The 16,109-nt window shown below is 34.0% G+C and overlaps 1 protein-coding gene across 10 annotated transcripts in view; it reads left to right on the top strand.

Moving 5' to 3' along the window:
- Nucleotides 1–16,109, top strand: part of LRRIQ1 (leucine rich repeats and IQ motif containing 1) — a 217,662-nt gene that overhangs the window by 48,200 nt on the left and 153,353 nt on the right. For all 10 annotated transcript variants that reach the window (XR_012380668.1, XM_073900570.1, XM_073900567.1 and 7 more), the window contains 3 exons: nucleotides 1,730–1,923; nucleotides 2,455–2,582; nucleotides 14,934–15,007. Coding sequence is in view for 9 of the 10 variants with exons in the window: in XM_073900570.1 (XP_073756671.1) it covers nucleotides 1,730–1,923; nucleotides 2,455–2,582; nucleotides 14,934–15,007 (396 nt within the window). In the remaining variant the exon portion in view is untranslated. The remainder of the gene's footprint in view (nucleotides 1–1,729; nucleotides 1,924–2,454; nucleotides 2,583–14,933; nucleotides 15,008–16,109) is intronic.

Here is a 16,109-nt window from a genome sequence, read left to right as displayed (position 1 = left end):
TTTCTAAGTTCTACTTGCCATTTTATATTACAGGAAAATACGAGTACATTAATCCTAGATAAGAACTTAAAAAATTAAAATTACTGCCTAAACTTAAATTTAAGTCTCTCTCTTCTATGGGTCTTTCTGTGCATTTTCCTGCTTTTCTTAGATAATGTATAATTTATCATTATAAGAAAATTAACTCTGTAACATAAAAATGTATTCCTTTTTATGCAAAATAATAACTCATAACTAATCATCCATACATTACATTTATACAAAATAATAATCCATAACTAATCATCCATAAATTACATACATACAAAATAATCATCCATAATTAAGTTGTTTTGACTCAAACTATTAGAAACATTGCAATTTTGAAATATAATTTTTCTTCTAATGTATCTCTATGAAATATTTGTACAATACGCTCAATTCTGTTACATTATCTAAATTTTTAAAATATGATACAGCATTAAGTTTTCTTGTGAAATCTTGGTAATATTACTTGATTCTTCCTTTTATTTCTCCATTTTGATATAAGCAGACTGCCCTTTCCTTCTGGAAATTACAATGTATAATCAAAAGAGCAAACCTTGAGTTAATGCTTTAAATTTCTCCTGGATAAATTTATTACATAAATTCCAGATATTATTTTTATACATAATTATGTTTCTTTCAAGATTATCTTCCAGTTTATCATCAATAACTTTTTTTTGGTTGAAAAACTCATGTTTATTCCAACATTTAATTGAATAAAATATTTTGGGGCTTGACAAGAAAATCACAATGAAGCTTGATTCTCCAAGGTTTAGGCTCAATGACTCCCATACGTACAATACTCACTAAAGACATTCTACTAACCAGTACCTACTTTAGACCTTAAACCATATTTCCAGTTTCTAGAATTGCCTATTTCATATAACAGGGTGGTACTTAGAGAGATCGTATCTAGTCCAATATTCAATCTAAATAACATTTTCTAGATTTTTAATATTTTCTATGAAATGTTTACAGACTTCCTCAGCATTTCTTTCCAGTGCTAATTCCTGATGGCTTACTTGAACAACCTTCTCAGTTTCGTTCTTATAAGTGCTGAGCTGTAGTCTAAGATTCCTCTGGTATTTTTTATATAGTATCATATTGGTTTTAACCTTATCTGGGCAACAAGGAGGATACTTGTGACAATCTTGAAATACCTGAAGAATATGCTACTATTTCATTGTTGTTAATATGGTTGCACCTACTTGACTTGGGAATCTAAGATAGCTATCTCAATGATAGGAAAGTAGCATTCCAATGTTATGTATTAAATGTTAAGGAAGTAATCAAACTTCGAAGACCCTGAAACTGGGTTGAGAACTATTTTTTTAAGAAAACAAGTCCTTCTATCTCTCCCTTGTTCTGTTGTCATTTGAAAATAAAGCATTCAATGCCCAATGTATACTTTTTAGTATTTTGTTCAGTTTTCAATTGTGTGTGTATATATATGTGTGTGTATATATATATATATATATACACACACATATATATACACATATCAATGTCATTCAAAATTATATCTTGTAGGTACAAGTTTAAAAAATAATACATTTTACACTTACACATTTTTCACAGGAATACGGGCTAAATCTTCACTTGTAATTAGAAATATTGGGAAATATAAAGGTGCAATTATTAGAAATCTCACGTAGATTCTGGAAGAATATATGATACAAGTGATCTTGGAAAATTTTTCTTCCAGGTGGTTTAGAATCTTTGAGAAATCTTCAGCAACTAATTGTGGACCACAATCAATTAATTAGTACAAAAGGTCTTTGTGATACTCCTACCATTATATACCTGGATTGCTCACATAATCATCTTACTAAAGTTGAAGGTATTGAAAACTGTGGATTGCTCCAAGTACTGAAGTTACAGGGAAATTATCTAAGTGAGGTAATTTCTTTGAATTATTGGCTTCTTGATTAATACAACATTTTTCTTTTGATAAAAAAATCAATTGCATGTTTTAAAAGCAACTTTAATTTTCCTTTTTTTTTGCTTATCATCTGTATGTGATTTCCAGTTTACTTAAAACTGTTACATACTTCTCTCTATTAAAAAAATGTGCAACATAGAATATTTTGTAAAGAAATCTAATTTAACATAAGTTTTTCAGAACACTAAAATAAATCATAACTTTTCAGTTATATTTCAGTATATAAGTGGAGCCAAATGTATCTGTAATGAAATTCTAATTAAAATTTACCATGAATTAAATTTTATTAAAAAAAACAATTCTAATTGTAAAGTTAATTCTTAGAAATTTTATTCATACTAAAATTCTCATAACATTATACTTTGATTTATGATATGTAGTTTAAAGAATACCTTTTGTTACTTCTAATAGATTTTATGTTTTTAAATTTTGTTGAATGACAAAAATATTTTACTTAATATCACCTAATGACCCAAATTTAAATATAGCTTCCATCCTTGGAGAATCATGTTCTACTAAGAGAATTGCACCTGGATGATAACAGCATTTCAACTGTGGAAGCATTTTCTTCATATTGGTTGCCTTTACTACAAAACCTGACTATCTCTCAAAACAGGTAAAAACAAACTGCATAGGCACTAAATACATTGAATGATTGCTTAAAGTAAATGCTTGAATCTTCATAACAAGTAAAAAGGTTGTTAGTTTTTACCAGCAATTCAGTGAAAGTGCATCACAATAAATTAGTACATAAATTAGAAATATAACTTTATAGGATTTGAAAAAGTAGTGTATTGACATACCCTTGAATTTAAGTAGAATTTTAATTGTCACTTATCCTACTCATTTTGTTTCTTCTCAAAGACATACTTGTAGAAATCTCCCAGAGCAGGTTTGTTTATATTTGTAAAGAATATAGTCCTTGGAAAATGCAGGAGGTAGTTAATTTAATTCAGAAGGATGTCTCATTCTCTCAAGTGGTACTTATTAAGTCCTGGAAGAACGATTTTTAATCTGCTCTCAACTTGCATGTCTTTTTGTAACTGTTAAGATTGATTTAAATTTGATTTCCCTAAGGATATAAAGTAACACTTAAAAAAATACCTTCACATTAAATCGAGATGGGTACCTGACACAGAAGATCCATTTGAAACCACCAAACATCTGGATCTTTGCAGAGAATAACTGTCTAAAACCAAAACAGAAGCACAGTATGTGTATGTCTCCCTCTGCTTAATATTTCATTGAGACCTATTCACTCTAATATGATTAATTTGTTCATCAAAGGCACATAGAGTAGAGGAAAGAAACCACCTTTAACAAGAAATTGCTTTTTTGAGTTATACAACTCTTGCAGAACAAGTGAACAAGTACAACCCGATTTTAATACATACATATTTTTTTTCCTAAAAGAACCATAAAATTTTCTCACATTCTTTCCACAATAGTGCTCATCCTCTGAGCATGTAGATCCCAAATGATTTAACTTCCACCTATTAAACTATTCCACTATTTGACAAAGCAAAAACTGAATCTGTATTCAAAAATTCCCTTAAAATATTTTAATCGGATCTAATACATAGCAGTTTATTTGGTTTTAAAAAGGCATTTATTATAGAGCCAGCTCTATCAGATAACACTGTTTAAATAATTTGGGCCATCCACAAACTCATTGGATCTTTTCACAATATTTTCCAGGTAAGGAACACAATTTCAATAGAAATATTCAGCTATGCTTTGGACATATGCAGTAAATCACTCAGTAATTGACATACCTCATACATTTTATAGAAGTGGATCTCAGGCCACGTTCATGAGAAAAATAATATTAGAAGAAATTAGAAAATATTCAAATCAATACCATATTTTTTTGAGAAATGATGCCTTTAATTTCTTTGGACAATTTAAACTATCAAAGAAATCTACTTTTAAAAGTTAAAATTAATACTAGCTGATAGACTTTTGCCCTATCAGTCTCATATGACTTATTTCCCATATCAATCTGATATGACTATGAATTATATAAACTAGATCATTAGACATTTGTTAGAATTAATAATAATAATTGGGGTACTTAATCCAAATAACCCTTATTTATAAGTTTGTTTGCTTAACTTTATAACATTTGGATATTGATGTGGTGTTTACTATTTTGGGGAGCATAGAACTGAGTAATATATGACCTTAGCATAAAAACTCTCTTAATTGCCTGGATGGTGCAATTGGTTAAGCATCCAACTCTTGGTTTCAGTGCAGGTCATGATCTCGGGGTCTTGAGATCGAGGCCTGCACGGAACTCCATGCTCAAGCGTGAGTCTGCTTGAGCCTCTCTCCCTCTGCCCATTCCCACGCCTGCTCTCTTGTGCTCGCTCTCTCTCCCTCTCAACTGAATAAATAAATTGTTAAAAAATTATAAAAAAACTCAAGAATGAAATAACGATCTTTTGAATTTAACTATATTAAAAAGAAGTCAATTTATTATATAATATATGCTGTTTTGATTTTTTTAATAATACTGTCACTTACATTTGAATATATTGTTTGTGATCTCACAGTTCTTTGCACATTTAACTTTCTATCGTTTCTGAAAGGACAAAGGGAAAAGGCCCATGGACATCAGGGAAATGCGACTGATAGATAGAAATGGACATAGAGAGTAGTAAAATCATTTCTTGAAATCATAGTGTAAAAATGATCTTCAACCTTAGGATTTTTCACAATAAGCTAATACCAGTAACTGTAGGAATTACCCATCTTACATTAAACTTTTACATGTGCATTGACTTTTTCAGAACTATATCAGGCTTGGTAAAACTCAGGATCAGCAAATCTGGGTTTGAATTCTGAATCTACAACTTACCTGTCAGTTGACCTTGAGCAACTCTCTTCTTACTACCGGAGCCTGGGTTTTTGTTTTTTTTTTTTTACATATAAAAGGGGTAGTAATACCTACCTTACGTATTTGATGGGATTCTGATGTTTATCCAAAAGGAAAATATAAGTCAATACATTTTGCAAACCTCAGATGAGTTTTATAAATGTGATATTTGGATTTGTGATTGGTATTTCTTTTAAATTGTATATATTTTTTCTTTTAATTTCTGATAAATATTTTCACCACAAGAAAGAAATTATGTGTCCATATGCTTTTCTCCCCCCCAAGAAATGAAATACAATAAAGAATGATACTTAGTACATATTGTTTGAAATACATGTTTCATCTTGACTTGTGTTTTAAATTTTCATTAGGACATATGACTGTTTTAAGTTTGACTCAGCGGAGTCCTAACTAGAAGACTCTCGGCTTCATGTCTTTCTACTTCCAGTGAGACTCTAAGTAGTAGCAGAAAGTGGAAAACATTACCCATTGGCTACTCATTGTACAAATCTTTTGCTTTTTGTCGTCTTTGAAATTTATATCTTTTTTATGCCCAGGGCTAATGTGACAAGGTCAAATGGTATTAGGTTTTCACTAATGTCCTTTGTCTTTCTGGTTTGAATTTTCTTGGAAAAAATATACACAGATTGTCAGGAAAAGGGAAAGTTCTACAGGTTTAAAAAAAGAATTCTACTATTAGGTTTCTACCATCCTAATGAATAGTCATAAAGGTAAATGAATAGCCAGTTTTCTTGATCAAATTTTTTTTAAAAAGAAAAAGAACATGATTCTAAAAGCATGGCTATCTGAAAAGATAAAATTTTAATATAAAAATATTTTGTCAAACTAAATATTTCTTTACTTGCATTGATTTTTGAAAAGAGAATTTTATTTTTAATTTTATGACTTCATCGGTTATTTTATTGGTTGTCTTCAACCTATATGTTTCCTGTACTTTGCCATATATAACTTACTGGTTAAAAACATGAAATAGTCTGAAAAAAAGGGGAAAACTCATGATCTGTTTATCTTTCAAAACCCTTTTAGTAGAAGGACAAAGATTTAGTATTAGAAATTAATTAAAGCTACAAAACAAAGAAGAATTTTCTTGTTGATAAATATATTAGAATTATATTGAAGAACTTAAATTTCTTATTTGTAATAATAATGATCCAAAACATGCCTGAGTAGGAAAATCATAAAACTAGGACTTAAATCCACTAATTATGTATCAACAAAGTTTTAAATTTTCTTTCTTCCTTCCCTTCCTTTCTCCCTCCTTTCCCTCCCTCCTTCCTTCCTTCCTTCTTTCCTTCCTTCCTTCCTTCTTTCCTTCCTTCCTTCCTTCTTTCCTCCCTTCCTTCTTCCCTCCCCCCCTTCTTTTTTTTTCAGTTACATGTGACTTTTTGGTAAATTTTACTATTTAGTAGTTTATATACAAATAATGAACTATATATATATATAAATGTAATGGCCAATATTTTATCACTTTTTCTTTTATTACTTTGGGTTTTTTTCCTCCTAGAAGTTGTATTTAAGAAATGGTGTTGTGTAGGTTTAATATAAATAGTAATATTGTATTTAGGTTTAGCTACAGTCAGAACTTTTTCCATCCTCATTATTTGGTCTGTTTTTCATCGGTGGTATCTTCTGTCTCTCTGCTAATGCAGAACAGGATAGTAAAAGAAAGGAGTCAAGGTTAGTACAAGGGTTAGTTTTGTGCCAGACCTCATGAGGCTTCCAGTCACAGTATTATTCTATAAGCTTCTGACCTTAGAGTAATAGATTTTTTTTTTCATGACAGGGAGATGGTAGAAATAAAGATGTAAAAATGTCTGCCAGGACAACTGGAAGGACAGTATAAAAAACAAGAAAGCAAAAGAAGTGGTATTAATGCATACTTTTTTTTCCTTTGGTACTAGAAATATTCTGTAGATGAGGCATATTTTGAACTGTATGGAGTTACAACATTTATAGGGGGATTCAGGAGACTTGTATTTGTAATGAGATTATATTTGAAGCAAAGTAATTTTTCTGTTGTTTAAAAATTGAGAAGAGCTCGCTTAATTTTTATTTCTAAATAGCTATGGTAATGTGATATTATATTACAGAAAAAGTGTAGACTTCCCTTAATTGGACATGCAAATCAAACTAAATTAATTTTTCCTTCATGGCTTTTGTTTCCAATGATGTGAATATTTTGAATATCACTTATTTCCCTTACTTGAATTTGGGTTCTTAATGACAATGATATCTTAGAAAATGATAGAAACTTTTAAAAGTAGGAGGAAAATTCATTATTACTAGAATTTAAATATACATGTATTAATAATAAGTATTATTTTTAGATGTTAGCATATTTATGCCAAACTTAGGTTTATTCTATCTATATAAAATATTTTCTATTATTATGTCCCTTAGAAGCATACTTCTAACTTAGAAATAACTTTAGTGTAACTTTGGATAGTTGCAGTATTTATAATACTTTCAATCAGGTAAACAAAAAAAATTTTTTTTAATTTTATTATGTTATGTTAATCACCATACATTACCTCATTAGTTTTTGATGTAGTGTTCCATGATTCATTGTTTGCATATAACACCCAGTACTCCATGCAGAATGTGCCCTCTTTAATACCCGTCACCAGGCTAACCCATCCTCCCACCCCCTCCCCTCTAGAACCATCAGTTTGTTTCTCAGAGTCCATAGTCTCTCATGGTTCGTCTCCACCTCCGATTTTCCCCCCTTCATTCTTCCCCTCCTGCTATCTTCTTCTTTTTTTTTTTTTTTTAACATATAATGTATTATTTGTTTCAGAGGTACAGGTCTGTGATTCAACAGTCTTGCACAATTCACAGCGCTCACCATAGCACATACCCTCCCCAATGTCTGTCACCCAGCCACCCCATCTCTCCCACCCACCACCACTCCAGCAACCCTCAGTTTGTTTCCTGAGATTAAGAATTCTTCATATCAGTGAGATCATGTGATACATGTCTTTCTCTGATTGACTTATTTCGCTTAGCATAATACCCTCTAGTTCCATCCACGTTGTTGCAAATGGCAAGATTTCGTGTTTTTTTGATGACTGCATAATATTCCATATTGTGTGTGTGTGTCTCTGTGTGTGTGTGTGTGTGTATACACATCTTCTTTATCGATTCATCTATTGATGGACATCTTGGCTCTTTCCATAGTTTGGCTATTGTGGACATTGCTGCTATAAACATTGGGGTGCACATGCCCTTTGGATCACTACATTTGTATCTTTGTGGTAAATACCCAGTAGTGCAATTGCTGGGTCATAAGGTAGCTCTATTTTCAACTTTTTGAGCAACTTCCATACTGTTTTCCAGAGTGGCTGCACCACCTTGCATTCCCACCAACAGTGTAGGAGGGTTCCCCTTTCTACACATCCTGGCCAACATCTGTCATTTCCTGACTTGTTAATTTTAGCCATTCTGACTGGTGTTATGTGGTTTCTCATTGAGGTTTTGATTTGGATTTCCCTGATGCCGAGCGATGTTGAGTATTTTTCATGTGTCTGTTGGCCATTTGGATGTCTTCTTTGGAAAAATGTCTGTTCATGTCTTCTGCCCATTTCTTGATTGGATCATTTGTTCTTTGGGTGTTGAGTTTGATAAGTTCTTTATAGATTTTGGATACTAGCCCTTTATGTGATATGTCATTTGCAATTATCTTCTCCCATTTTGTCGGTTGTCTTTTGGGTTTGTTGACTGTTTCTTTTGCTGTGCAAAAGCTTTTGATCTTGATGAAGTCCCAATAGTTCATTTTTGCCCTTGCTTCCCTTGCCTTGGCAACGTTTCTAGGAAGAAGTTGCTGTGGCTGAGATCGAAGAGGTTGCTGCCTGTGTTCTCCTTTAGGATTTTGATGGACTCCTGTCTCACATTGTGGTCTTTCAACAATTTTGAGTCTATTTTTGTGTGTGGTGTAAGGAAATGGTCCAGTTTCATTCTTCTGCATGTGGCTGTCCAATTTTCCCAACACCAATTGTTGAAGAGACTGTCTTTTTTCCATTGGACATTCCTTCCTGCTTTGTCAAAGATTAATTGACCATAGAGTTGAGGGTCCATGTCTGGGCTCTCTATTCTGTTCCATTGATCTATGTGTCTGTTTTTGTGCCAGTACCATACTGTCTTGATGATTACAGCTTTGTAATAGAGCTTAAGTCCGGAATTGTGATGCCACCAGCTTTGCTTTTCTTTTTCTACATTCCGCTGGCTATTTGGGGTCTTTTCTGGTTCCATATAAATTTTAGGATTATTTGTTCCATTTCTTTGAAAAAAGTCGACGGTATTTTGATAGGGATTGCATTGAATGTGTAGATTGCTCTAGGTAGCATTGACATCTTCACAATGTTTGTTCTTCTAATCCATGAGCATGGAACGTTTTTCCATTTCTTTGTGTCATCTTCAATTTCTTTCATGAGTATTTTATAGTTTTCTGAGTACAGATTCTTTGCTTCTTTGGTTATATTTATTCCTAGGTATCTTATGGTTTTGGATGCAATTGTAAATGGGATTGACTCCTTAATTTCTCTTTCTTCTGTCTTGTTGTTGGTGTATAGGAATGCCCCTGATTTCTGTGCATTGATTTTATATCCTTCCACTTTACTGAATTCCTGTATGAGTTCTAGCCGGTTTGGGATGGGTCTTTTGGGTTTTCCACATACAGTATCATATCATTTGCAAAGAGTGAGAGTTTGACTTCTTCTTTGCCAATTCAGATGCCTTTTATTTCTTTTTATTGTCTGATTGCTGTGGCTAGGACTTCTAGTACTATGTTGAATAGCAGTGATGATAGTGGACATCCCTGCCATGTTCCTGACCTTAGGGGGAAAGCTCTCAGTTTTTCCCTATTGAGAATGATATTCGCTTTGGGTTTTTCATACATGGCTTTTATGATATTAAGGTATGTACCCTCTATGCCCATACTCTGAAGAGTTTTGATCAAGAAAGGATGCTGTACTTTGTCAAATGCTTTTTCTGCATCTATTGAGAGGATCATATGGTTCTTGTTCTTTCTTTTATTAATGTATTATATCACATTGATTGAATTGAGGTTGTTGAACCAACCTTGCAGCCCAGGAATAAATGCCACTTGGTCATGGTGAATAATCCTTTTAATATACTGTTGGATCCTATTGGCTAGTATTTTGGTGAGAATTTTTGCAACCATGTTCATTAGGGATATTTGTCTATGATTCTCCTTTTTGGTGGGGTCTTTGTCTGATTTTGGGATAAAGGTAATCCTGGCCTCATAAAATGAGTTTGGAAGTTTTCCTTCCATTTCTATTTTTTGGAACAGTTTCAGGAGAATAGGTATTAATTCTTCTTTAAATGTTTGGTAGAATTCCCCTGGGTAGCCATCTGGCCCTGGGCTCTTGTTTGTTGGGAGATTTTTGACTACTGCTTCAATTTCCTTAGTGGTTATAGGTCTGTTCAGGTTTTCTATTTCTTCCTGGTTCAGTTTTGGTAGTTTATACATCTTTAGGAATGCATTCATTTCTTCCAGATTATCTAATTTGCTGGCATATAGTTGCTCATAATATGTTCTTATAATTGTTTGTATTTCTTTGGTGTTGGTTGTGATCTCTCCTCTTTCACTCATGATTTTATTTATTTGGGTCATTTATCTTTTCTTTTTGATAAGTCTCTCCAGGGGTTTATCAATCTTGTTAATTCTTTCAAAGAACCAGCTCCTAGTTTCATTGATCTGTTCTACTGTTCTTTTGGTTTCTATTTCATTGATTTCTGTTCTGATCTTTATTATTTCTCTTTTCCTGCTTGGTTTAGGCTTGATTTGCTGTTCTTTCTCCAGCTCCTTTAGGTGTAGGGTTAGGTTGTGTATTTGAGACCTTTCTTGTTTCTTAAGAAAGGCTTGTATTGCCAGATACTTCTCTCTTAGGAACACCTTTGCTGCATCCCAAAGATTTAGAACAGTTGTGTTTTCATTTTCATTTGTTTCCATGAAATTTTTTAATTCTTCTTTAATTTCCTGGTTGACCCATTCATTCTTTAGTAGGATGCTCTTTAGCCTCCATGTATTTGAGTTCTTTCCAACTTTCCTTTTGTGATTGATTTCTAGTGTCAAAGCACTGTGGTCTGAAAATATGCAGGGAATGATCCCAATCTTTTGGCATGGGTTGAGACCTGATTTGTGACCTAGGATGTGATCTATTCTGGAGAATGTTCTATGGGCACTAGAGAAGAATGTGTATTCTGTTGCTTTGGGTTGGAATGTTCTGAAAAATCTGTGAAGTCCATTTGGTCCAGTGTGTCATTTAAAGTCTTTATTTCCTTGTTGATCTTTTGCTTAGATGATCTGTCCGTTTCAGTGAGGGGGGAGTTAAAGTCCCTTACTATTATTGTATTGCTGTCAATGTGTTTCTTTGATTTTATTATTAATTGGCTTATATAATTGGCTGCTCCCCTGTGAAGGGCATAGATATTTACAATTGTTAGATCTTCTTGTTGGATAGTCCCTTCCTGTAGGCTATAGTGTTGTTCCTCATCTCTTATTATAGTCTTTGGTTTAAAATCTAATTTGTCTGATATAAGGATTGCCACCCAGCTTTCTTTTGGTATCCGTGAGCATGTAAATGGTTTTCCACCTCGTCACTTTCAATCTGGAGGTGTCTTTGAGTCTAAAATGAGTCTCTTGCAGACAGCATATTGATGGGTCTTGTTTTTTTATCCAATCTGATACCCTGTGTCTTTTGATTGTGGCATTTAGCCCATTTACATTCAGGGTAATTATTGAAAGATATGAATTTAGTGCCATTGTATTGCCTATAAGGTGACTGTTACTGTATATTGTCTCTGTTCCTTTCTGGTTGATGTTGCTTTTAGGCTCTCTCTTTGCTTAGAGGACCCTTTTCAATATTTCTTGTAGGGCTGGTTTCGTGTTTGCAAATTCCTTTAGTTTTTGTTTGTCCTGGAAGCTTTTTATCTCTCCTTCTATTTTCAATGACAGCCTAGCTGGATATAGTATTCTTGGCTGCATATTTTTCTCATATAGTGCTCTGAATATATCATGCCAGTCCTTTCTGGCCTGCCAGGTCTCTGTGGATAGGTCTGTTGCCAATCTAATGTTTTACCATTGTAGATTACAGACCTCTTGTCCCGAGCTGCTTTTAGGATTTTCTCTTTGTCTCTGAGACTCGTAAGTTTTACTAATAGATGCCAGGGTTTTGACATGTTTTTATTGATTTTGAGGGGTTTCTCTGTGTCTCCTAGATTTTGATGCCTGTTTCCTTCCCCAAATTAGGGAAGTTCTCTGCTATAATTTGCTCCAGTATACTTTCTGCCCCTCTCTCTCTTTCTTCTTCTTCTGGGATCCCAATTATTCTAACGTTGTTTCATATTATGGTATCACTTATCTCTCGAATTCTGCCCTCGTGATCCAGTAGTTGTTTATCTCTCTTTTTCTCAGCCTCTTTATTTTCCATCATTTGGTCTTCTATATCACTAATTCTCTCTTCTGCCTCATTTATCCTAACAGCTAGAGCCTCCATTTTTGATTGCACCTCATTAATGGCCTTTTTGATTTCGACTTGGTTAGATTTTAGTTCTTTTATTTCTCCAAAAAGGGTTTCTCTTTATCTTCCATGCTTTTTTCAAGCCCAGCTAGTATCTTTAAAATCATCATTCTGAACTCTAGTTCTGACATCTTACTAATGTCTGTATTGATTAGGTCCCTGGCAGTTGGTTCTGCCTCTTGTTCTTTTTTTTTGAGGTGATTTTTTCCATCTTGTCATTTTGTCCCGAGGAGAATAGATGAATGAGAGAACAAAATGCTAACAGGGTAACAATGACCCCAGAAAAATATACACTAAACAAATCAGAAGAGATCTGAAACCAAGGGGAAAGAAAGGGAAAGAGAGAAAAAAGAAAAAGTAAGAGAAAAAGGAAAAAAAAGGACTCTGATCACATATGATCAGGCTGGTGAATAGATCACTGCCACACACTAGATTTTGGGTGTATTTTGGTCTGTTAGAAGAAATTGCCTCCCAAAATTTTAAAGAAAGAAAAACTTATATATGTACAAAAATAAGGGTAAATATGATGAAGGGTTGGAATATGACTTTAAAGATGAAAATTAGAAAGATTTTATAAAAGGAATTGATAAGAAGTTGGTTGAAAAAAGAAAGAAGAGAAATTAAAAAGGAAAAAAAAGGGAGAGAATGTGATTAGGCAGGAGACTAGAACAAAGCCATACACTAGAGATTTAGGGTATATTTTGGTCTGTTAGAAACAACTGTATCCCAAAATTTTAAAGAAAGAACAACTTATATATATATATATATATATATATATATATATACAGCAAAAATAAGTTTAACTACTTATGAGGGGATAGAATATGATTCTAAAAATGAAAAATAAAAAATGATTTTTAAAAAAGGGATTGATAAGATATTGGTTGAGAAAGGGAAAAAGAAATATTCAAAAATAATAGAAAAAGAAAAAAAAGAAAATTAAAAAAATTTACTTTGAAACACTAAAGAATCAGGGGGAAGAAAGCCATGAATTCTATGTGCAGTATTGCCCTAGCTCTGGAGTTCTGCTGTTCTCATTGATCAGTAAACTTGGTCTTGGCTGGCTGTTCTTGCTGATCTTCTGGGGGCGGGGCCCGTTGCCGTGGTTCCCAAATGTCTTTGCGGGAGGCGGAATTGCCCTGCCCTTGCCCATCCAGGCTAAGTAATCTGCTGGGGTTTGCTCTTGGGAGCTTTTGTTCCCTGCAAGCTTTCCATACAGCTTTGGAGGACGAGAGTGAAAATGGCGGCCTCCCAATCTCTGCCCCAGAAGAGCTGAGAACTTGGGACCCCACTCCTCAGTGTGCCCCCAGAGAAAAACAGTCACTCCTGTCTCCCCGGTTCCCAGCACAACTCCGTGCTCACTCGGCCTGTGACTGAGCATTTCTGTCTCTGGCACCCGACTCCGTGTGGAGTCTCCAAACCCAGCAGATCCCTGCAGTGCGCTCCCATGTAGCTCCTCACAGAGGAGGAAGGGGAGTCTCCCTGGATCTGCTGCTTTTTAGGTCCCTGCTTGAAAGGCAGTGGCCCGACTGTGCTGCAGATCACGGTTTATGGCAACCCTGAGCTGAGAGCCTGCGCCTCCGCTCTGTCTCTGCAGCCGGCTTCCCTGCTCCGATACCTGGGAGCTCTGCCGCACTCAGGCACTCCAGGTCTTCCTGTGACCCCGAGGGTCCTGAGACCACACTGTCCCAGCAAGGGTTCCACCCCCCCGCTTAGCCACTGGAGCAACGTCCCTCAGCAGAGCCGACTTCTAAAAGTTCCGATTTTGTGCTCCGCTGCTCTATCGCTTGCCGGTAGCAACTGATGGAGGCCCCCTCCCCCGCCGTCTATCTTCCCGAATATCTCCTCGGATTCACTTCACATGTCCTACCTTCCAGAAAGTGGTCACTCTTCTGTTCAGAGAGTTGCTGCTATTCTTTTCTTCGATTTCCTGTTGAGTTTGTAGGTGTTCAGAATGGTTTGATCCCTATCCAGCTGAATTCCTGGGACCAGATGAAATTTAGGTCTCCTACTCATCTGCCATCTTGCTCCGAAACCCCAAAAAATTTTTTTGAATTAAAACAAAATTAGTAACTAAGCTGTTATGCTGTCAAAAAGTGAAAATTTTTTTTTATATTTTTACCTCTTAGTGGCTTAAGTTATGTATTTTAGCCAGAAAAATTATATAGATAATATAAATTCTCTGTATATTTGGCCCTATACAAAAACAAAACAAAAACAATAACAACCAAGCCACTACACATTAAACTGCATGATATTTGTCATTGAAATTGACAATCCATGGTAATTTCTCCTTAGAAATTAATATAAATCTTCCATTATAGAATAAATACTTGGAATTTTATAATTTATACATTTTAATTAGTACTGTTTATGTTATAATTGTATTTTATTATACAAATACAACTGTATATATAATTATATAGTTACATATCATTACATAATTGTGTTATTTAAATATGTTACTATATAGTTACATCAATAATAAGGATATCCCTAATTAAAACTTTTATGAATTTGTTTTCAGCTTGACAAAAATCATACCACTTTTTCATTTTGTTTCTTTGGAAAAACTAGATGTCAGCAACAATTGTCTTTCTGGTAAGTTTAGAAAAATATATAATTTTTAAAAAGTGTATAATGAGCTTTTGAATTTCTTTTCCAAATGTGGTAAGGGAGTTGTTTTGGATAGATGTGTTAATGGTATTTACAAATAACATATCTATGCAATAAGGTGTAGAGGAGGAAAAATTTTTCCTGTATCCTCTTAAGATCTTAGGCTAGGCCTAAGAATTAAACTGAAATAAGGCAGATTTAGAAGTAAAGAATACAACTTGTCATTTTTTTTTCAAGTTTGTTTGTATGTATTTCTCTTGCCCTCTACTTCCTATCCTTTTGATGAGAATATCTCTTTCCTTCTAATACAGGGAGGATATCTTTCATATAGGCATTTCATCTCTTGCCTGTAAGAAAAAAAAGGAAGGTCACAATGTCCTTCTTGTATCTGTTTTTTAAATGCCTTTAACTCAAAATATTCAACATGCTGGAATGGTATATTGGGGTGGCAACTTCTGAATTCCTTCAAAGGCATGGTGAAATCATCCAATTAAATTTCCTTCCACTTTAAAAATCATATTATTGGGACTCCTGGGTGGCTCAGTTGGTTAAGCATCTGCCTTTGGCTCAGGTCATGATCCCAGGGTCCTGCCTTCTTCTCCCTGTCCCTCTGCTGCTCCCTCTGCTTGTGCTCTCTCTCTCTCTCTCTGTTAAATAAATAAATAAAATCTTAAAAAATCATATTATTTCCATATCTTTCTGGTAGACCTGGGCACATATCACAATTATATTTTTATTTGAAATTCATGTATCTTTTACCTATGAAATAAATAGCCTAATGAAGATGAGTAAATTAATTTGTCTAACTTGTTGACTCCTAACATTTATAAACACCCATTAAAAGTTTATTAAATTAAAGAATGATTAACTGATTCACTTGGCCAGTCCCTCCCTAAATTTACCCACCCCAGTTCTCAGTCAGTCCCGTCATGGAGACAACCATAGTTCTAAATTTGTCACCATAGGTTTACTTGACTCTTCTGTATTTTTATATTAATTTGATCAAACAGTATGTTCTCTTGCCTCTGACTTTCTTAGCATTCATGTGACATTCCACTGTATCAGTTGTCTCTTTCTTTCTTTCTTT

This window comes from Callorhinus ursinus, unplaced genomic scaffold, assembly GCF_003265705.2.
Source record: "Callorhinus ursinus isolate GAN/ISIS: 27379988/994484 unplaced genomic scaffold, GSC_fseal_2.0 scaffold14, whole genome shotgun sequence".
Taxonomy (NCBI): Eukaryota; Metazoa; Chordata; class Mammalia; order Carnivora; family Otariidae; genus Callorhinus; species Callorhinus ursinus.
Note: the sequence above shows the minus strand (reverse complement) of the source record. Positions and strands in the feature narration are given on the sequence as shown.